The sequence below is a fragment of the Mustelus asterias genome, chromosome 11, assembly GCF_964213995.1.
Source record: "Mustelus asterias chromosome 11, sMusAst1.hap1.1, whole genome shotgun sequence".
NCBI lineage: Eukaryota > Metazoa > Chordata > Chondrichthyes > Carcharhiniformes > Triakidae > Mustelus > Mustelus asterias.
This window is the reverse complement of record NC_135811.1, coordinates 70,399,084-70,422,948: the sequence shown is the minus strand read 5'-3', so window position 1 is coordinate 70,422,948 and position 23,865 is coordinate 70,399,084. Positions and strand designations below refer to the sequence as shown.

The 23,865-nt window shown below is 48.1% G+C and overlaps 1 protein-coding gene across 2 annotated transcripts in view; it reads right to left on the bottom strand.

The window, feature by feature from the left end:
• The window catches only part of LOC144500577 (1-phosphatidylinositol 4,5-bisphosphate phosphodiesterase delta-3-like), a 146,598-nt gene that overhangs the window by 111,541 nt on the left and 11,192 nt on the right, over window positions 1–23,865 (bottom strand). Inside the window, exons 2-3 of one of the 2 annotated variants that reach the window (XM_078223717.1) lie at window positions 11,062–11,211; window positions 6,991–7,219 (exon numbers count right to left, since the gene is read on the bottom strand). In XM_078223717.1, the coding sequence (XP_078079843.1) occupies window positions 6,991–7,219; window positions 11,062–11,211 (379 nt within the window). The remainder of the gene's footprint in view (window positions 1–6,990; window positions 7,220–11,061; window positions 11,212–23,865) is intronic. The other variant, XM_078223718.1, reaches the window with a different exon arrangement.

Genomic DNA, 23,865 nt, shown 5'->3' with positions numbered 1-23,865 from the left:
ATAAACCAACCATGGCTAACCAAGAAAGATAAGGAGAGTATTAAGTTGAAAGAAAAAGCATATAGGGAGGACAAAGTCAGTGACAACCCAAAGACTCTGGAGCTAGATACATTGGGATAAATTTACCAAATGAGTCAGAAACCTTTCTGCCAGCATCAGCTCCAAGTATTCATGTCATGTTTTCCAGTTTACTTATACAGGGGTGAACCTCGACATGGGCCTGGGGTTGCATGAGGGGTGGTCTCACACCTGGCGTCTGTTTTCTGAGCTGTCTGACCGGTGGCTCCACTGTGGCATGTATCATCATCTCCTTTCTACATTCCTGCACAAGTCAAATCTCACCCCTGACAGGTACTGACAGCCCTGCCTCTGCACAGGCTATTTATTTATCTTTGCAACATTCCTTCCCGCAGCCTGTTCAAAGCGACTCTGGGTTCAAATATATCAGCAGTTCCACTGGTGTGGAACACAATTAAAATCACAGGGTTGTTACAGGATAGCTACAAGGCAGGAACCTAGTGCCATGCTCCAGCCTTCTCCCCAATCCCTGCACATTGTCTCTATTCAAATAATCATCTAATCCCCTCTCGAACGCCTCGGTTGAACCTGCCTCCACCATACCCTCAAGCTGAACATTCCAGACCCAAACCACTCGCTGTGTGAAAAGGATTTTCCTCACATCATGCTCATTTTAATAATTACCTGAAATTACTGCCCTCTGGTTCTCGATCCTTTCCTGAGTGGGAACAGATTCTCCCGTCAACCCTGCCCACGCTCAGGATTCTGAATACCTGTCAAATCTCCGCTCAGTCTTCTTTTCTCCAAGGGAGAGAGTCCCAAGTTCTCCAAACTATCTTCATACCTCAGTTTCTCATCCCAGTAACCATTCTCCAAATGAAACAACAGAGGCTGGATCCGGATGTAACCGAGGGTGGATGGGAAAGCGGCCTGCAGGAGTGTTCTGCACAGCAATAGCCTGTGCAGAGGCGGCACGGTAGCACAGTGGTTAGCACTGCTGCTTCACAGCTCCAGGGTTCTGGGTTCGATTCCCGGCTCGGGTCACTGTCTGTGTGGAGTTTGCACATTCTCCTCGTGTCTGCGTGGGTTTCCTCCGGGTGCTCCGGTTTCCTCCCACAGTCCAAAGATGTGCGGGTTAGGTTGATTGGCCAGGTTAAAAATTGCCCCTTAGAGTCCTGGGATGTGTAGGTTAGAGGGATTAGCGGGTAAATATGTGGGGGTAGGGCCTGGGCGGGATTGTGGTCAGTGCAGACTCGATGGGCCGAATGGCCTCCTTCTGCACTGTAGGGTTTCTATGATTTCTATGAAGATCCTGAGTTTTATAACCAGGGCATTGACTATAACAAAAGTTGCTGTTAAGTTTGTACCAGGCCAGTTCGTAGCTGGTTGAGCTGTAACCAAATACCATTTTATTGAAGAACAATGAATAGAGGCCAGCCTGCAACATTAACGAGATAGAAAAGCCTTCCCTCTTCATGCTTCTATCATCATTCCCTCTTTTATCAACATCTGCTAAACCCAGTTGCTTCCCGAGGTATTGTCATCTCTACACTGTCACTCATTAGGAGATTTAACCTGCGTTCTCCAAGAATGCACGGGTGGCGCGGTAGCACAGTGGTTAGCACTGCTGATTCACAGCTCCAGGGACCTGGGTTCGATTCCCGGCTTGGGTCACTGTCTGTGTGGAGTTTGCACATTCTCCTCGTGTCTGCGTGGGTTTCCTCCGGGTGCTCCGGTTTCCTCCCACAGTCCAAAGATGTGCGGGTTAGGTGGATTGGCCATGCTAAAATTGCCCCTTAGTGTCCTGAGATGCGTAGGTTAGAGGGATTAGCGGGTGAATATGTAGGAATATGGGGGAAGGGCCTGGGTGGGATTGTGATCGGTGCAGACTCGATGGGCCAAATTACCTCTTTCTGCACTGTAGGGTTTCTATGATTCTATGTGTTCATAAAGAGTTGGGAGCACTTTAAAATTCAGCAAAGAAGGATCAAGGGATTGATTAAGAAGGGAAAAATAGAGCATGAAAGTAAGTCAGCAGGGAACATAAAAGCTGACAGTAAAAGTTTCTATAGGTATGTAAAGAGAAAAAGATTGACAAAAATAAATGTAGGCCTCTTACAGTCAGAAGCAGGAGAATTCATAATGAGGAATAAAGAAATGGTTGAGGAATTAAATTTGTAGTTTGCTTCAGTCTTCACAAAGGAAGACATGAATAATGTACCGGGAGTGCTGAGAAAAACATGTTTTAGTGAGGGGCTGAAGGAAATCAGCATTTGTAGAGAAATGGTTTTGGGGAAATTGATGGAATTGAAGGTGGATAAATCTCCAGGTTCTGATAATCTTCATCCCAGAATACTGGAGGAAGTGGCCTTGAAATAGTAGATCCATTGGTGGTTATTTTCCAAAATGCTTTGGACTCTGGACTGGTTCCTACAAATTGGAGGGTAGCTAATGTAAGCCCGCTATTCAGAAAGGGAGGTAGAGAGAAAACAGGGACCTATAGACCAGTGAGCCTAACATCAGTATTGAGGAAGTTGCTAGAATCTATTATCAAGGATTTCATAACTCAGCATTTGGAAGGCAGTGGTGTAATCAGACAAAGTCAGCATGGATTTACAAAATGGAAATCATGCTTGACGAATCTATTGGAATTTTTTGAGAATGTAACTAGTAGAGTTGACCAAGGAGAACCAGTGGATGTGGTTTATTTAGACTTTCAGAAAGCTTTCGACAAGGTCTCACATTACAGACTACTATGTAAAGTTAAAGTACATGGGTTTGCAGGTAACCTCTTGAGATGGATAGAACATAGAACATAGAACAGTACAGCACAGAACAGGCCCTTCGGCCCACGATGTTGTGCCGACCTTCATCTGAAACCAAGATCAAGCTATCCCACTCCCTACCATCCTGGTGTGCTCCATGTGCCTATCCAATAACCGCTTAAATGTTCCTAAAGTGTCTGACTCCACTATCACTGCAGGCAGTCCATTCCACACCCCAACCACTCTCTGCGTGAAGAACCTACCTCTGATATCCTTCCTATATCTCCCACCATGAACCCTATAGTTATGCCCCCTTGTAATAGCTCCATCCACCCGAGGAAATAGTCTTTGAACGTTCACTCGATCTATCCCCTTCATCATTTTATAAACCTCTATTAAGTCTCCCCTCAATCTCCTCCGCTCCAGAGAGAACAGCCCCAGCTCCCTCAACCTTTCCTCATAAGACCGACACTCCAAACCAGGCAGCATCCTGGTAAATCTCCTCTGCACTCTCTCCAGCGCTTCCACATCCTTCTTATAGTGAGGTGACCAGAACTGCACGCAATATTCCAAATGCGGTCTCACCAAGGTCCTGTACAGTTGCAGCATAACCCCACGGCTCTTAAACTCCAACCCCCTGTTAATAAAAGCTAACACACTATATGCCTTCTTCACAGCTCTATCCACTTGAGTGGCAACCTTTAGAGATCTGTGGATATGGACCCCAAGATCTCTCTGTTCCTCCACAGTCTTCAGAACCCTACCTTTGACCCTGTAATCCACATTTAAATTTGTCCTACCAAAATGAATCACCTCACATTTATCAGGCTTAAACTCCATTTGCCATTTTTCAGCCCAGCTTTGCATCCTATCTATGTCTCTTTGCAGCCTACAACAGCCCTCCACCTCATCCACTACTCCACCAATCTTGGTGTCATCAGCAAATTTACTGATCCACCCTTCAGCCCCCTCCTCTAAGTCATTAATAAAAATCACAAAGAGCAGAGGACCAAGCACCCTGCGGCACTCCGCTAGCAACCTGCCTCCAGTCCGAAAATTTTCCATCCACCACCACCCTCTGTCTTCGATCAGACAGCCAGTTACCTATCCAATCGGCCAACTTTCCCTCTATCCCACACCTCCTTACTTTCATCATAAGCCGACCATGGGGGACCTTATCAAACGCCTTACTAAAATCCATGTATATGACATCAACCGCCCTACCTTCATCAACACACCTAGTTACCTCCTCAAAAAATTCTATCAAATTTGTGAGGCACGATTTGCCCTTCACAAATCCGTGCTGACTATCCCGGATTAATCCGCATCTTTCTAAATGGTCGTAAATCCCATCCCTAAGGACCTTTTCCATCAATTTACCAACCACCGAAGTCAGACTAACCGGTCTATAATTACCAGGGTCATTTCTATTCCCTTTCTTAAACAGAGGAACAACATTTGCCACTCTCCAGTCCTCCGGCACCATCCCCGTGGGCAGCGAGGACCCAAAGATCAAAGCCAAAGGCTCTGCAATCTCATCCCTCGCCTCCCAAAGAATCCTAGGATACATTTCATCAGGCCCAGGGGACTTATCGACCTTCAGTTTATTCAAAACTGCCAATACATCCTCCCTCCGAACATCTATTTCCTCCAGCCTATTAGCCTGTAACACCTTCTCTTCCTGAAAAACATGGCCCCTCTCCTTGGTGAACACTGAAGAAAAGTATTCATTCATCACCTCGCCTATCTCTACTGATTCCATACACAAGTTCCCACCACTGTCCTTGACCGGCCCTAACCTCACCCTGGTCATTCTTTTATTCCTCACATAAGAGTAAAAAGCCTTGGGGTTTTCCTTGATCCGACCCGCCAAGGACTTCTCATGTCCCCTCCTAGCTCTCCTCAGCCCCTTTTTCAGCTCAATCCTTGCTAACTTGTAACCCTCAATCGAGCCATCTGAACCTTGTTTCCTCATCCCTACATAAGCTTCCCTCTTCCTTTTCACAAGACATTCCACCTCTTTTGTGAACCATGGTTCCCTCACTCGGCCATTTCCTCCCTGCCTGACAGGGACATACCTATCAAGGACACCCAGTATTTGTTCCTTGAAAAAGTTCCACTTTTCATCAGTGCCTTTCCCTGACAGTTTCTGTTCCCATCTTATGCCCCCTAATTCTTGCCTAATCGCATCATAATTACCTCTCCCCCAATTGTAAGCCTTGCCCTGCCGTCCGGCCCTATCCCTCTCCATTGCAATAACAAAAGACACCGAATTGTGGTCACTATCTCCAAAGTTCTCTCCCACAACCAAATCTAACACTTGGCCCGGTTCATTTCCCAGTACCAAATCCAATGTGGCCTCACCCCTTGTCGGCCTATCCAGATAGAAAGCTGGTTAGCAGGTAGAAAGCAAAGAGTTGGTCTAAACGGGTCTTTTTTTGATTGGCAGTCAGTAATTAGTGGGGTACCACAGGGATCTGTGCTACGACCCCAACTGTTCACATTATATATTGATGATTTGTTATAGGGAACTGAATGTATTATCTCCAAATTTGCAGATGATACAAAGTTGGATGGGAGGGTGAGCTGTGAGGAGGATGCACAGATGTTTCAGTGTGATTTGGACAGGCTGAGTGTGTGGACATCTGCATGGCAGATGCAGTATAATGTGGACAGATATGAGGTTATCCACTTTGGTCGCAATAATAGGAAGATAGATTATTTGAATGGGTGTAACTTGAGAGAGGGGGATACTCAGTGAGATCTTTGTGTCTTCGTGCATCAGTCACTGAAAATAAGTGCACAAGTACAGCAGGCAGTAAATACAGCAAATGGTATGTTGACCTCCATAGTGAGAGGATTTGGGTATAGGGATAGAGATATTTTGCTGCTATTGTATAGGGTGTTGATGAGACCACACCTGGAGTATTGTGTTTTAGTGTCCTTATCTGAGGAAGGATGTCCTTGCTATAGAGGGAGTACAGCAAAGGTTTACCAGGCTGATTCCTGGAATGGAAGGTCTGTCATACGAGGAGAAATTAGTTAGGATTAGTTAGTTGGTTAGGATTATATTCACTGAAGTTTAGAAGAGTGAGAGGGAATCTCATAGAAACTTATAAAATTCTAACAGAGTTAGACAGGGTTAGATTCAGAAAGAATGATCTCGATGGTGGGGGAATCCAGAACTAGGGGTCATAGTTTGAGGATAAGGGGTAAACCTTTTAGAGCTGAGGTGAGGAGAAATTTCTTCACCCAGAGGGTGGTGAATGTGTGGAATTCACTACCACAGAATGTAGTTGGGGCCAAAACGTCATCTGATTTCAAGAAGAAATTCGATATAGCTCTTGGGGCTGAAGAGATCAGGGGATATGGGGGGGGAAGGAGGGATCAGGATATTGAATTTGATGATCAGCCATGATCAAGATGAATGGCAGAGCAGGCTCGAAGGGCCGAATGGCCTCCTCCTGCTTCTAGTTTCTGTGTCCTGGAGAAACTGGCCCAACTTCACAAAAATCATGGGTAGGGGGGAGTGCCATGTGATGTCGATTCCTACAACGAAGCCAGCCAGGTAAGAGTGCAGGATATGGGCTTATTATCCAAATCTTTATCCCATGTCAGCGGAAATTGCCAGTGTCAGGAATAGGGGCGGAGTTCTCAGAATCTGCCATTTTTAAAAGGCTTCTGGAGTTTACCCGACTCCGCAAAATTCCAGCCTGAAATAACTTCACAGAGGCCGGTGTCCCTTCACCAAAACTGATTTATAGAATCCCTACAGTGCAGAAGGAGGCCATTCGGCCCATCGAGTCTGCACTGACCACAATCCCACCCAGGCCCTATCGCCACAACCTTATGCATTTACCCTAGCTACTAAGGGGCAATTTAGCATGGTCAATCCACCTAACCCGCACATCTTTGGACTGTGGGGGGAAACCGGAGCACCCGGAGGAAACCCACGCAGACACGGGGAGAACATGCAGTCTCCATACAGACAGTGACCCAAGCCGGGAATCGAGCCCGGGTCCCTGGCGCTGTGAGGCAATTTAGAGGTTGTTTTAGATTTATAATGATTACTAAGAAGCATCATCAACAGCCAGAAATATCTGGCGTGGCATCAGCTCCCTGATGTATAGTGACGGTGTTGGAACCCGATCTCCTGCCCGGTCTATACCTTCCCCAGTTTTGGCCAAAAGAATTTTACAAAGGATATTGTTCAATTTTCTCTCGCTGGCTCATGGTCTCCACTCTTCGAATCAGTTTCTTCAGCCCTTGGACCCATCGCCTCCCTTCTTCCTCTGACGTTGCCACCAGATCCAGGGTGGTGCGGCTGCCCATGAAGATGATGGTAAAGCATTGTTTCTCGGAGAAACTGTTGCCATGTTTCTTCATCACCTCTGATTGGTGACCCTCCTGAACATCCCGGATATCCATCACCGAGACTGAAATAGCAGACAAGAGATTAGCAACGGACTAGCATCTGAAAATGGATGGCTCAGGAATCTGGATAAAGAAACGCATGATGTGGAGATGCCGGCGTTGGACTGGGGTAAACACAGTAAGAAGTTTAACAACACCAGGTTAAAGTCCAACAGGTTTATTTGGTAGCAAAAGCCGCATAAGCTTTCGGAGCACTGCCCCTTCTTCAGGTGAGTGGGAATTCTGTTCACAAACAGGGCATATAAAGACACAGACTCAATTTACATGAATAATGGTTGGAATGCTAATCAAGTCTTTAACATATAAACAATGTGGCCTTCACGACACACGACGGTGCAGAGTCGCTGAGCAGAAACTGATAGCCAAGTTCCGCACACACGAGGACGGCCTCAACCGGGATATTGGGTTCATGTCACACTATTTGTAACCCCACAGCCTGCCTGGACCTGCAGAGTTTCACTGGGTGTCTTGTCTGGAGACAATACACATCTTTTTAGCCTGTCTTGATGCTCTCTCCACTCACATTGTTCATATCTTAAGTATGTAAGTATTCGCATTCCAACCATTATTCATGTAAATTGAGTTTGTGTCTTTATATGCCCTGTTTGAGAACAGAATTCACACTCAGCTGAAGAAGGGGCTTGGAGCTCCGAAAGCTTGTGTGGCTTTTGCTACCAAATAAACCTGTTGGACTTTAACCTGGTGTTGTTAAACTTCTTACTAAAGAAACGCAGGCATACTCCTCAACGGGAGGACTTGAGACAGTCAGCTCACCACCCAGGCACTGTCCAGTGCCCCAGAAGCTTAGTATTCACTATCCCAGATCTATCCATTTACTCAATTTAGCCATGTAAATGTTTATTTAGCAGAATACATAATGAGCTTTATTTTATCAAAGAAATGGACCCTTGAGATGTTTTCTTGATTAAAGTAATGGAAAGGTGAGTTAGGTAGACAGGGTCATATAGTCATGTGACACTAGAAAGAGGAGGAGCTAGGTTTCTGCATACAGTTGCTGGAGAGGGCTGTTAAAAGATAGAAGCCTGCAAGCAGCTACATGTTTCTTTTCTTGTTTAAAGATCGTTCAACAGTTAAGAGTTAAACAGTTTCATTTTGTTGGAGTCATATTTAAACTGTGTTATGACTAAAGCTTGTTTTAATCAAAAGAACCCTAATTTGTCAGTGAATTCACTGCTGAGGCAAAGCGTCCTTCCCTCACATTTATGCCAAAATAGGTACATTTATCTAGTCTGGCTTGACCCTGGGTTTCCGATCTGGCACCCTAACAGAGGGTGTTGTGGCAGACCCACGCAGTAGCAAATGAAGATGATTGACGGACCCCCAGGCTGCCTGTATTTTCTGTGGATGTGAGGGGTCCGTGTACCATGGATGTTTAAGTTGCCAGAGGCCTGGTTGCTTTTTAGTTACGTGAAGGGGCCGTTCCTCATGTCTCATGTTCTGGCTGCACTTCAGCCCCACACGCCTCCTTGGTCACCCGGAGTAGGGAGAGGGAAGGAAAGAGTTGGACCTCCTTGTTGGCCTGCTCCTGGGCTTGGCCAAGGTGGTCATTAACAGGTCCAGGCAGCCAAGGGGTGGCCAGACCTGACTCTCTGCCCCTCTACCGTGGCTACGTTTGCAGTCGGATACCCCTGGAGAGGGAGCACGCGATGTCCACTGAGATGCTTCAGGCTTTCCGTAACCAGTGGGCACAGCAGGGGCTGGAATACATCGCCAACCCTCAAAAATAAAATTTTCATTGATTAGATAATTTCCTTTAAAGTTTTGTCTTTTGTTACAGTGCCCCACCAGCCATTGTCAATTCATTTATTTTTATTGCACTGGTTCCCTCAGCACAGCGTTTAGGAGCAGACTGAAAGAGGGCCTGTTGGAGGTGTGTGAATCACAGTGTCCTGATCTCTGTAAATACAATGTTCTAAATGATTAAAGACTCAGCTCCCGTATTCTACCCGAGATTGTCTAACTATCTCTGAATAGTTATCACAATGTGGAGGGCGGAAAGTCAAATCTTTGCTTCCCCCTCAGACATACATTTCTAACCACAGCGACCACTGTGAAAAATGGCCAAAAACAGGTTTAAATTGTCCAGTGTTCTCAGGTCTGAACCTCTGGCATCATCTGAACCATTTGAATGAGACATGGATACCAAAGAGAATACTTGGTATTTTGGTATTGTCACTTCCCGCATTAGAATCGTAGAATCCTACGGTGCAGAAGGAGGCCATTCAGCCCATTGAATCTGCACTGACCACAATCCCACCCAGGCCCTATCCCCATAACCCCGTGCATTTACTCTAGCTAATCTTGGGACCTTGGGGTCTGGGTCCATAGGACTCTGAAATCGGTCCCGCAGGTGGAGGAGGTGGTTAAGAAGGCATATGGTGTGCTGGCCTTGATCAATCGAGGGATTGAGTTGAGGAGTCCGGGGATAATGATGCAGCTATATAAGACCCTCGTCAGACCCCACTTGGAGTACTGTGCTCAGTTCTGGTCGCCTCACTATAGGAAAGATGTGGAAAAGATTGAAAGGGTGCAGAGGAGATTTACAAGGATGTGGCCTGAATTGAGTGGCATGCCTTATGAGGATAGGCTGAGGGAGCTCGGTCTTTTCTCCTTGGAGAGACGAAGGATGAGAGGAGACCTAATAGAGGTGTATAAGATGTTGAGAGGCATAGATCGGGTGGACTCTCAGAGGCTTTTTCCCAGGGTGGAAATGTCTGCTACGAGAGGACACAGGTTTAGGGTGCTGGGGGGTAGGTACAGGGGAGATGTTAGGGGTAAGTTTTTCACACAGAGGGTTGTGGGCGAGTGGAATCGGCTGCCGTCAGTGGTGGTGGAGGCGAACTCAATAGGCTCTTTTAAGAGACTCCTGGATGAGTACATGGAGCGTAATAGGAAGGAGGGTTATAGGTAGGTCTAGAAGGTAGGGATGTGTTCGGAACAACTTGTGGGCCGAAGGGCCTGTTTGTGCTGTAGTTTTTCTATGTTTCTATGTTTCTAATCCCCCTGACACCTAACCCGCATATCTTTGGACTGTGGGAGGAAACTGGAGCGCCCGGAGGAAACCCACGCAGACACGGGGAGAATGTGCAAACTCCCATACAGTGAGATCAGAAATAAAATTTTTTTTGAGATGAATGCCAATGAAGTAGGGTTGGACATTTTAATTGAATTTCTGGATGGAATCTACAAGAAAGGTGACTTGTGAATGTTCGATGAGGTACGGTGAGAATTTGACAACTTTCAAAATATGAACAGTCATCTCATGATAGAGCAAACCCTGGACTCTTACAGGAGATTCAGAAGGTTCAGCTTGGGAACCTTGGAACAGCGTCACCATTTCAATTACTAGTTTGTGCTGAGGTGTCACATCTGGAAAGACAGCTGGTCCTAACCATCGTGCTGTTCTGATCTGAGAGGACAACCGCCTTCAGAAAACTCCTGGGGAAGCCGTCAATTCCTTCAGCCTTCCTGTCGCCAATGAAATATTCCTCCAAGACGCTAAGAGGAGAAGACTGGATGGCTACCACATTTCAAAACAATCCAGTTACTGATCAGAATGGAGGCTCAAAGGCAAAATGAAAGCAGAAATAACAAACGCGGTTATACCAGAGAGAGAGGGGGAAACTGAAGCTTTAAGAAAGTGTGAATGAATCCCAGAAAGGCCAAAGGAAATGTTATTGAACAATAGGCCTGTGCTATCTCTGAGAATTTAGTAAACTGGGTGTGAAACTGTCTCTTGCTCCACTGGGTCCCTCTGTCTCAGGTTCCTGGAGGTAACATGTGATCAGTAAAGCAGGGATGTACCTGTTGCTGAGATACTCACAGGTTGGGGCCTTGTTCCTGGACTCACACCAGATGGAAAGACCATCCTCCTGGAGCTTCATCCATCGATTTTTCTTCCATGTACCCGACTTGACTTTTTTCAACTTGCTGCCTTTCAACATGAATTTCACATCTTCATCATCATGCAGTCCTGAGAGAGAAAGGACAAAGGTCAAGTCCTCTGGGGGGGTGGGGGGGGGGGGGGGGGGGGGACATAATAACAAGGAGAATAAAAACTCTCTGGGCAGGGGGTATTGCTGAGACCCCTCGGCAGGGGAACTTCACAGCCGCACCCAGGCGGGGCAAGAGCTTATTGCAGAGGCTTCTGAGTAGTGGCATCTTACAGAAGCTCCTGGGCAGGCGGTGGTTACAGAGGTTCAGAGAATCAGAGAATCATACAATACAGAAGACGCCCTTCAGCCCATCGAATCTGCACCAACACGTGAGAAACATCTGACAACCTACCAAATCCCATCTGCCAGCACTTGGCCCATAGCCCTGAATATTATGATGTGCCAAGTGCTGATCCAGGTACTTTCTAAAGGATGTGAGGCTTCCCGCCTCTACCACCCTCCCAGGCAGCACATTTCAGACCATCACCACCCTTTGGATAAAAAAGCTTTTCTTCACACCTCCCTAAACCTCCTGCCCCTCACCTTGAACCTATATCCCCTCGTGACTGCCCCTTCAACTAAGGGGAACAACTGCTCCTTATCCACCCTGTCCATGCCCCTCATAACCTTGTACACCTCGATCAGGTTGACCCCACTCCCCCCACCCAAGTCTTCTCTGTTCCAATGAAAACAGGATGTGGAGATGCCGGCGTTGGACTGGGGTAAGCACAGTAAGAAGTCTCACAACACCAGGTTAAAGTCCAACAGGTTTATTTGGTAGCAAATAAAATCATATTTGGTAGCAGATACCATCATATTTGCTACCAAATAAACCTGTTGGACTTTAACCTGGTGTTGTGAGACTTCTTCCAATGAAAACAGCCCAAGCCTCTCTTCATAATGTAAATGTTCCATCCCAGGCTGCATCCTGATGAATCTCCTCTGCACCCTTTCCACTGCAATCACATCCTTCCGATAATGTGGTGACCAGAACTGCACACAGTACTCCAGCTGTGGCCTCAGCAAACTCTAACATGACCTCTCTGCTTTTGTAATCTATGTCCCGACTGATAAAGGCAAGTGTCCCATATGCCTTTTTCACCACCCTATTAACATGCCCTTCCTTCAGAGATCTGTGAACAAACACGCCAAGGTCCCTTTGTTCACAGAACTTGCTAGTGTCCTACTATTCATTGAGTACTTTCTTGACAAATTACTCCTTCCAAAATGTATCATCTCACATTTTTCAGGGTTAAATTTCATCTGCCACTTATTTGCCCATTTGACCATTGACACTCACTGTTAACCACCCGGCCAATCTTTGTGTCATCTCATGTAGCCTCCCCCTGCCCAGGAATCGTGTCCCAGGCTGCTGTGGGAGGCAAATTTACAATTCCTCTCTGGCCACGAGGGAGGTTGCAGATGTCCCTGGGCAGGGGGAAGTTACAGATGTTCCTGGGCAGGGGGAAGTTACAGATGTTCCTGGGCTGGGGGAGGTTACAGATGTTCCTGGGCTGGGGGAGGTTACAGATGTTCCTGGGCCGGGGGAGGTTACAGATGTTTCTGGGCCGGGGGAGGTTACAGATGTTTCTGGGCAGGCGGAGGTTACAGATGTTTCTGGGCAGGGGGAGGTTACAGATGTTCCTGGTTCCTGGGCAGGGGGAGGTTACAGATGTTCCTGGTTCCTGGGCAGGGGGAAGTTACAGATGTTTCTGGGCAGGCGGAGGTTACAGATGTTTCTGGGCAGGGGGAGGTTACAGATGTCCCTGGGCGGGGGGGGGGGGGGGGGGGGGGTTGGGTTACAGATGTTTCTGGGCCGGGGGAGGCTAGAGATGTCCCTGGGCCGGGGGAGGTTACAGATGTTTCTGGGCAGGGGAGGTTACAGATGTTCCTGGGCCGGGGGAGGCTAGAGATGTCCCTGGGCTGGGGGAGGTTACAGATGTTTCTGGGCAGGGGAGGTTACAGATGTTCCAGGGCCGGGGGAGGCTAGAGATGTCCCTGGGCCGGGGGAGGTTACAGATGTTTCTGGGCAGGGGAGGTTACAGATGTCCCTGGGCCGGGGGAGGTTACAGATGTTCCTGGGCAGGGGGAAGTTACAGATGTTCCTGGGCAGGGGGAAGTTACAGATGTTCCTGGGCAGGGGGGGGGGTTACAGATGTTCCTGGGCAGGGGGAGGTTACAGATGTTCCTGGGCAGGGGGAGGTTACAGATGTCCCTGAGTGGGGGGGAGGGTTACAGATGTTCCTGGGCAGGGGGAGGTTACAGATGTCCCTGAGTGGGGGGGAGGGTTACAGATGTTCCTGGGCAGGGGGAGGTTCCAGATGTTCCTGGGCAGAGGGAGGTTCCAGATGTTCCTGGGCCGGGCACCACAAAAGAAGAGGAGGGGTGAGAGGTGACTTCACTGTGCCAGTAACTCAGTCCGCCACTTAACCAGGTGGAAAGATGGATGTAGACAGGATCATTTTCTGACTCTATGCTCCGTGTGGGAGCCTCGGTTTCCCGACAGGGCATCTAACGCTCATGCCACACATTTTTCTGAACACACCCAAAATTAACAATCAATATTCCAAAGTCATCCGAGCGAGACTCTGAAGCCAGAACATTGCACTGGCAAACAGCACAGTCCCAGGGGTCTAGCAGAAGGGAGACAGGGAGTCCAGCCACTCCAAAATGATGTTTGGAATCAAACTGCAGTCTTTGCCAGTGTGATTTTATGAAATGAATGTTAAGCGTTACAATAAACTGCAGCCAGTATCGGAGCGGGAGTCTGTTGGACTGGACACAATGGTCCATTGATAGAACGATGTGAGAGCAGAGACAGGAACAAAGGTTTCTTTTTGCCGGAGCAAGTCTCCTGAAGAAAATGTTCCCATCGTTGCAGTCACATCAAATCTTTCATTGACAGCCCTGAGGCAGCAAATTATTAAAGATATCTTTTTAATATCCTATCAAAATGTTTGCTTGTACTCACTGTCTCAATGCAAGAGTGGGCTATGGGAGCTGGATGGGTAGTGAACGGGAGATCTGGGGCGGGGGGTGGGTATAGGAAAGGATTGGGGGCAGCGGAGGATTTAGGGCACAGAGGTGGGTTAGGGGGAGATGGAGGATGGGGTGGAAGGGTGGACTGTTACAAAAGTAACTCGTTTGGAGAATTAAATGCTGCACCGCTAAACCATGGGAAGGGACTAAGACTAGATGCAGTATTGTGTGAGGGGGCCTTGTGGGTAGCATCCCTACCTCTGAGCCAGAAGCTCCAGGCTCAAGTCCCACTCCAGAACTTGATGGTCAAGGAAGGTGCGTCCGTAACACAGTCAAACAGGCTGAGTGTTAACCTGCAAATCCTTCCAACCAGCCAATGGCTGGCAGTAAGAGTAGGAGAGACTCCTGGTCAGCCACGCTTGATGTGGAGCGGCATTCCCCAAGGTATGAGCCCCTGGCAACAGACTAGCGACCTGATCTGGGAATTACTAGCTCTGGAAATGGATGAAAGTCTGCCTTAGTGCACCACTAGGTACGGGAAGAGAATTGGAACAATCGTGTACACAACCTGATCAAGGCTTTGTATTGGAAGATTGTTATTTAATTTTATTTATTGTGGTACTTCCTAACAGTCTGCACCTGAACCTTTATTAATTCATGAACCATCATTACTCTAGTCCATTAATCCTGAGCTCAGCCATACCAGGGGCATTGCTTGTGCCAACTATCTTTCTCTCTGTATCTGTCTGTCTTTTTATTCTCTCTCTCCATCACTCTCACTCCCTCCATCAGTCTGGTTCCTCTCTCACAAGCCCCAACATCCCATTTTTCTTTCTATCCTCCCCCCCACCACCCCTGCCACCCCCCCCCCCCCCCCACACCCCCTCGACCCCCCCATGGCATTCTCTCTTTATTTATCAGTCACTCTGTTTTCTCGTTTCCTTTCCCTCCCACTCCCCTCATTCTCTGCCTCTTTCTTTCTCTTGGGGCTGGATTTTCAAAACTTATTGAGGACGCGTTGGGGTGAGGAGACATGTTGAAGGTCATAGGCTCAGGTGGTGTCATTGGACCTCCAGAATGTGACTCAAATTTCAGAGTGAGGGTGGAAGGGGTGGAGATGGAAACCCACACGGCTCCAATGAACTCATTGTGTTAAATTCATTGTGGAGCGTATTCACAATGATCTCAACCTGCCAGTTAGTTGTGAGGCCGGGGGGGCGGGGGAGGGGGGTGGGGGTGGGGAGGGGGGGGGGGTGGTGGGGGAGGGGGGAGGGGGTTGCAGTGTGTGTACGTTAGGATATAGCCATCAGAAACACTGCAAGCTGATGACTGCCAATAGATACGTTGCTTAACAGTTGAGAGAAACAGAAGGTTTAAACTCAGATTCTGAACCAGAGGCACAGATTGGTTATCAATGGTACTGAGGTTTGCGTTAGTGCCCAGTCAATGGGCAGACATGACAGACATGTTGTTGGCATCAGGTGGGCATCAGAGGCTGATACAGGAAGCTCTGGTAAATCTACAGGTGACAGGTGAGGGAGATGAATTGGAAGCGGGTGACTGACATTGGGCAGGCTGGAGAGGAGGAGCTTCAGCAAGTTCCTCTTCCTGGTCAGGAGGTCAGAGGAGCGCAGTGAGAGCTGGGGAACATGGTGCCACGTAAAACATCAGGCAATTCACCTGAGGGTCAGCTACTTTCAGGTGGCAGAGCACCATTGGCAGAGGAGATCGACCCTAACCAGGACAATGGTCTGCAATATTTGCACCTGATGTCCTGTGGCCCCAGTGGCAGTCTGCAGCCAGCAAGGTCACTGCCACAGTGCACCCTCACACATCCAGCTTCTTCAGAGATCTGTTCCAGAGGGTGTCCTGTTCCAGAGGACACCCTGTTCCAGAGGGCGCCCTGTTCCAGAGGGCACCCTGTTCCAGAGCGCGCCCTGTTCCAGAGCGCGCCCTGTTCCAGAGGATGCCCTGTTCCAGAGGATGCCCTGTTCCAGAGGATGCCCTGTTCCAGAGGACGCCCTGTTCCAGAGCACGCCCTGTTCCAGAGGATGCCCTGTTCCAGACCGTGCCCTGTTCCAGAGGATGCCCTGTTCCAGAGGACGCCCTGTTCCAGAGGACGCCCTGTTCCAGAGGACGCCCTGTTCCAGAGGACGCCCTGTTCCAGAGGACGCTCTGTTCCATTGATTTTCAGCCAGATTGACAAGTGCAGGCCAAGAGGGCAATGAACCAATTGTCGATTGGCGGAAAAACTGATCTGGTTCACTCATGTCCTTTAGGGAACCGTCCTTACCTGGTCTGGCCTACATGTGACTCCAAGGTCCACAGCAACGTGGTTGACTCTTACCTGCCCTCAGGCAACTAAGGATGGGTAATAAATGGTGGCCAGCCAGCGACGCCAATGTCCCATGAAATGAATAAAAAGAGTCTCACTCTGTGCGTGTCAGTGCCCTGCTCCTTCACCCACCCAGAATGCTGCTGGGTAGGGATCTCCAAGAGCATGGCCACTCTCTCAATGGAGGAGTTCAAATTCCTGACACATCACTAAGCACATGCACAGCATGGTCGTCCCCAGTTATTGCCCAAAGCTCTGCACTACTGCAGCAATCTCCAACGTTCAGCAACTCACCTGCCTCTGATATTCCTGAGAGAACCTCCTTGCGTGCGACACTCAATGTCCAGCATCATCACCCAGTGGAGGATGTCTCGGTCTGTCTGCCATGCTCCAAGGCTGACTGCCTCACCCTCCTCCACTGGTGAGGTACAGTTGAAAGAGTGTTTCCCGTTCTCAGCTAGACTGAAGCCCAACCGAGGTGAGTGTGTCTGTGCTGGAGGAATTATGTGATGTGCTGCCTCAGGGATCTCTCTCGCTGAGGAGACAGGCAGTGACTGAGCTAGGACACTCTGCACTCCCTCCACAATTGACTCTGTTCTTGCTTCATTCTTTCTGTTGCAGGTGTCAGAGTGCCGAGGCCAGCCTACCCCTCTGCTGGTTATGTGGCAGGAAATGTAGGCCCGGCACAGCAACATCACAGAGTCTTTGGCTGGATAAACGGAGAGAATCTTGTGGATAAATGGCTGAGTGCTTCTAGGCAAAACAACATTCCACAGTGCTCAGATAGAGAACAGTCCCTGGCACATGCTCAGATGCCAATTGTTTGCAGTGTGATGTATGTGACAGGGCTGCGTGCAGGGGGCTCAGCACTACCAAACAACATTCAGCACCCCAAGGTAGGACAGAGGCCGCATTCAGAGCCTCTTCCTCTTGTTCCCAGCCTTCGAAACCGCATCAATATTAAGCATTAACCCACTCTCTCTCTCTGCCACACTGGAACGGCTTTCTGAGTTTAGATTTCAGATTTCCAGTAACTATTATTTTGTAGACAGCCTTTGAATCCAACCTCTCCACTAACAACTTCATAGAATCATAGAATCCCTACAGTGCAGAAGGAGGCCATTCGGTCCTCTGAGTCTGCACCAACCACAATCCCACCCAGGCCCCATCCTCACAACCCACATATTCACTCCACTAACATCTCTAACCTATGCATCCTGGGACACTAAGAGGCAATTTAGCACGGCCAATGCACCAAACTCACATTTAAATAACACCTTCAATGTCATAAAACCTACCAACTATCGGAGCATTATAAACCGGACACACATTCAGAGATACTGGATCAGATAACAAATACTTGCTCAAGGTTTTAAGGAGCGTCTGAAAGGAGGAAAGCAAGAAAGAGTGTTGGAGGGATGGAGGGAGGGCTGAGGATGAGGCAACTGAAGGCACAATGACCAATGGTGGAATGGTCACGGAGGTTCCACAGGCCAGAATTAGAGCAGATATCGCAGAGGGCTGTGGGGGTGGGAGGAGATCAAAAAGATTGGGCCGGGCGAGACCATGGAAGGATTGGAAAAGAAGGGTGAGAATTTTTAAATTACATTTTATTGACCTGGAGCCAATCCCATGAGTGGGACGTGGTGCAAGTTAAAACATGGGGGCAGCAGAGTTTGGGATGAGGTCCAGTTTACACAGCATTGAACGTGGGAAACCAAGCAGGAGTGAGTCGGAGTACTTGAGTTGAAAGGCAATGAAGATCAGCTGAAACAGGAGAAAATTTGGGTGATGTTACGGAGGTGGAAATAAACGCTCTCAGTGATGGCATCAGTATGTGCTCAGAAGCTCACCTCAGGGTTCATTATAACGCAGAGGTTACAGAGTCTCAGAACGTTACCATTGAGAGAGGTGAAGTCAATAGTTAGGGAGCAGAGTTTGGAGTGGGGACTGAAAACAATCGTGCCCAATATTTATTTGTAGGATATTTCTGCTCATCCAGTGTTGGTTGTCGGATAGGCAGGTCTGATAATTTAGTAAGTGGAGGAGTCGGTAGTAGAACATAGAACATAGAACATTACAGCGCAGAACAGGCCCTTCGGCCCACGATGTTGCACCGACCAGTTAAAAAAAAAAACTGTGACCCTCCAACCTAAACCAATTTCTTTTCGTCCATGAACCTATCTACGGATCTCTTAAACGCCCCCAAACTAGGCGCATTTACTACTGATGCTGGCAGGGCATTCCAATCCCTCACCATCCTCTGGGTAAAGAACCTACCCCTGACATCGGTTCTATAACTACCCCCCCTCAATTTAAAGCCATGCCCCCTCGTGCTGGATTTCTCCATCAGAGGAAAAAGGCTATCACTATCCACCCTATCTAAACCTCTAATCATCTTATATGTTTCAATAAGATCCCCTCTTAGCCGCCGCCTTTCCAGCGAAAACAATCCCAAATCCCTCAGCCTCTCCTCATAGGATCTCCCCTCCATACCAGGCAACATCCTGGTAAACCTCCTCTGCACCCTCTCCAAAGCCTCCACATCCTTCCTGTAATGTGGGGACCAGAACTGCACACAGTACTCCAAGTGCGGCCGCACCAGAGTTGTGTACAGTTGCAACATAACGCTACGACTCCTAAATTCAATCCCCCTACCAATAAACGCCAAGACACCATATGCCTTCTTAACAACCTTATCTACTTGATTCCCAACTTTCAGGGATCTATGCACACATACACCTAGATCCCTCTGCTCCTCCACACTATTCAAAGTCCTCCCGTTAGCCCTATACTCAACACATCTGTTATTCCTACCAAAGTGATGGAGAAGTGGTGGAGAAGTCGAGCTGGGTGCTGTCAGTGTAGATGTGGCTTTGAATGATGCTGCCAGGCAATAGTGTGTAGATAAGAAAGGGGCCAAGGCTTGATCTCTGGGACACAGCAGATGCCAAGCTGCAGGAGCAGGAGGAGCAGAGGCTGGGAATACTGCGGCGAGTAACTCACCCCCTGGCTCCCCAAAGCCTATCCACAAGGCACAAGTCAGGAGTGTGATGGAATACTCCCCACTTGCCTGGATAGGTGCAGCTCCAACAACACTCTAGATGCTTGACACCATCCAGGACAAAGCAGCCCGCCTGATTGGCACCACATCTACAAACATTCACTCCCTCCACCACCGATGCTCAGTAGCAGCAGTGTGTACTATCTACAAGATACACTGCAGCAATTCACCAAAGATCCTTAGACAGCACCTTCCAATCCCACGACCAGGACAGTAGATACATGGGAACACCACCACTTGCAAGTTCCCCTCCAAGCTACTCACCGTCCTGACTTGGAAATATATCGCCGTTCCTTCGCAGTCACTGGGTCAAAATCCTGGAATTCCCTCCCTAACGGCATTGTGGGTCAACCCACAGCACTGCAGCGATTCAAGAAGGCAGCTCACCGTCACCTTCTCAAGGGCAACGAGGGATGGGCAATAAATGCTGGCCAGCCAGCGACATCTGTGTCCCCCGAATTAATTTTAAAAAGCCATTGGAAAGAATTCTCTGGCTGATTTGAACGGAACCAGATGAGAACAGCTGGGGACGGCACGGTAGCACAGTGGTTGGCACTGCTGCTTCACAGCTCCAGGGACCTGGGTTCGATTCCCGGCTCGGGTCACTGTCTGTGCGGAGTTTGCACATTCTCCCCGTGTCTGCGTGGGTTTCCTCCGGGTGCTCTGGTTTCCTTCCACAGTCCAAAGATGTGCGGGTTAGGTTGATTGGTCAAGCTAAATTGCCCCTTAGTGTCCCAGGATGCATAGATTAGAGGGATTAGCGGGTAAATATGAGGGTTAGAGGGATTAGCAGGTAAATATGTAGGGATATGGGGATAGGGCCTGGGTGGGATTGTTGTCGGTGCAGACTCGATGGGCCGAACGGCCTCTCTCTGCACTGTAGGGGTTCTATGGGTGATGGTGGGGAGGCATTGGACACAGATAGTCACCCGTGTCACAGGCTGCAGGCAGGTTGAGAAGGATGGGGTGGAATGTTTACCTTTGTCACAGACACTCACACAGGATGTCAGCTATGACTTTGGTAAGAGCTGCTTCAGTCACATGACAGGAGAGAGAAATCTGATTGGAGGGATTGAAAAATCAGTTCCAGAAAAGGGGACCAAGGGTCAAGGATGTTGGCGAGGGACGGGAAGTCGGAGATGAGATGGTAGTTTGCAAGGACAGTGAGGTAAAGGGTTACTTTTGAGGCGAGGTGATGGAGGCAGATTTAAAGGAGACAGGAACAACACCTGAAGAGAGAGAGGACTGTTTACGATATCAGCTTAAATAGGGAGCAGAAGGAAAGCATGTTGTCTACAGTTCATTGGGAATGAGTCCAAGGGAACGGGAGGTGAGTGTCACGGACAAGATGAATTTGAAGAGGGTCTGAGGGGAGAGAGGAGGAAGATGTGAGTTCAGGGTTGGGCAGGGGGGTTGTATCTTTAAGCAAAGTTTGACTCAGTGGGCAGTGGACAGGAGGGAAGAAGCAGAGGAAATGTTAACCTTACTGTCAAAGCAGCCCAACTGTTGTTGGAGCTGAGACAGAGGAGGCAAGGGCGAGGGATTTAAGAAGATGATTTGGTGTAGGGAAAAGAAGTTGGGGTTATCTTTGTATCCCAGGATGAGCATGGAAGAGGGAACAGTTTTAGCCGATGAAACCGGGACTACATCATGTTTCTGTGGTCCAGATCTGCTGGTGGATGGTTAAAGCTCTGGCCTGCCATATCCATTCAAGTTTGTGTCCATTGGATTTAAGGCAGCAGGAATGAGATTGTATCGTGGGGAATGGCTAGGGTGAGAGGGAGAGCAATGTTTTACTGGGGACTGGGGCATCTAACGCAGAGGTGAGGGTGCAGTTTACAACTCAATTAGCTGGAGAAATGTTGAAGTAGGAGAAGGCCAATGAGCTGAGCCTCTACATCTGGAATCAGCCAATGATTCCAGCCAATACATCTGGAATCAGCCAATGAAACCAGCCTCTACATCTGGAATCAGCCAATGAAACCAGCCAATACATCTGGAATCAGCCAATGAAACCAGCCTCTGCATCTGGAATCAGCCAATGAAACCAGCCTCTACATCTGGAATCAGCCAATGAAACCAGCCTCTACATCTGGAATCAGCCAATGAAACCAGCTTCTACATCTGGAATCAGCCAATGAAACCAGCCAATACATCTGGAATCAGCCAATGAAACCAGCCTCTGCATCTGGAATCAGCCAATGAAACCAGCCTCTACATCTGGAATCAGCCAATGAAACCAGCCTCTACATCTGGAATCAGCCAATGAAACCAGCCTCTACATCTGGAATCAGCCAATGAAACCAGCCGCTACATCTGGAATCAGCCAATGAAACCAGCCTCTACATCTGGAATCAGCCAATGAAACCAGCCTCTACATCTGGAATCAGCCAATGAAACCAGCCTCTACATCTGGAATCAGCCAATGAAACCAGCCTCTACATCTGGAATCAGCCAATGAAACCAGCCTCTACATCTGGAATCAGCCAATGAGCCCAGCCTCTACATCTGGAATCAGCCAATGAAACCAGCCTCTACATCTGGAATCAGCCAATGAGCCCAGCCAGTACTACAGCACTCGACCAAATAAAGAAAGGAATAAGTGTGAAATAAAACAAGAGTGTGATGATGACCTCGGGGGTCATCAGTAAATCTCGCCGTGAGCTTTGTGGAGTACCAGCTGTCTTTTTGAGCATGTGGAGGCCTGCCAATGGGAAGCAGCGAGCCAGGGTCTTTAAGCCTGTAACTGTACCCGGGCCGGAGTTGTAGGCCCTGAAGTTACCTGACTGTAACCGCGGGAACATGCTTTTCCTTTGGTTCACAATAAAGGGTGTTGGTGACAGGAAACTGGCTGAATTACTACAAAGAGAATAAAAAGAATGCATCTTAATTGGAGAATGAATGCACAGATGACACAAGCTCCAAGCTAACTGCTACCAGGAACACCACCATGTCCACTGACACACAAGAAATTAATCTAGAGTTCTAATATCTGACAGAATGTTCCAGGTGTGGGATATAATCCTGAATCAGAAATCCAGGAATTCTGACATTTGATTTCCCAATGTGCAGTTGGGACATTGCCTCCTCTTCAGTTGCCTCGGTGCCTAAAGTCTCTCCCAGTCGGACAGACAGTTTCCTTCTCAGTGAACATTGCCAACGCATACTTGTACCAACAACGACCTACTGATGTAACCTGATTGGCAGCAGGGCTTGAATTAAGCTCTATGTTTTAAAGAAAATGACTCTGGCTACACTGAACATTTGCAATTACAAGGCAAGTCTTGACACGAGACAAATCAGAGAGATAATACGTCTCCCATATAGGCACAGCTCACTCTGACTGGAAAGAACCTGCAGCAAAACATTTCCAGCATTATTTCTTGTTCCCTCTTTATTTCTCTTATAAAGGTACTGGTAAATTTTGTAAGATCTTCTCTAGCAACAAAGGAGGAGGACATTCAGCCCCTTACACCTGCTCCACCTTTCAGTTACATCGTCTCTGACCTGTCCCTTAAACTCACTCCATCTTTGTAACTTGCTTCAATAATAGCCCTGCCTAACAAAACTCAAAATGAGAGTGGAAATTGCAGAGGCACTGGTAATAATCGTCCAGTTGTCCTTAGGCACAGGAATGGTGCCAGGGAACTGGAGAATTGCGAGTGTTACAGCCTTGTTCAAAAAGGGGTGCAAGTGTAAAGCTGGCAACTACAGACCTGTCAGTTGACTTCAGTGGTAGAGAAACTTCTGGAAATAAAAGTTTGGGACAAAATCAACAGTCACTTGGACAAGTGCAGCAAAATTAAGGGAAGTCAGCATGGACTCATTAAGGGAAACTCATGTTTAACGAACTTGCTGGAGTTTTTTGAGGAGCTAACAGAGAGGGTTGATAAGGGCAATGCTGTTGATGTGGTGTACATGGATTTTCAAAAGACATTTGAAACAGTGAGCAAAATTCTAGCTCAAAAGGGAAAGTAGGCATTTAGATAAGAAACTGACTGAGTGACAGGAAACAGAGTGATGATGAATGGTTGCTTTTGGATTGGAGGATGGTGTGTAGTGGAGTTCCCCAGGGGTCAGTGTTGGGACTCTTGCTCTTCCTATTGACCTAGACTGTGGTGTTCAGGGCATGATTTCAAAATTTGCGGGTGATACAAAGATTGGAAACTTTGTCAACTGTGATGAGGGTGGTCTTGAACTTCAAAAGGACATGGACATGTTGGTGGATTGGACAGACAAGTGGCATGTAATGTTCAAGATTAAGGAGGTCATGTTGATTTTGTATAAGACACTTGTTAGGCCTTATCTGGAATA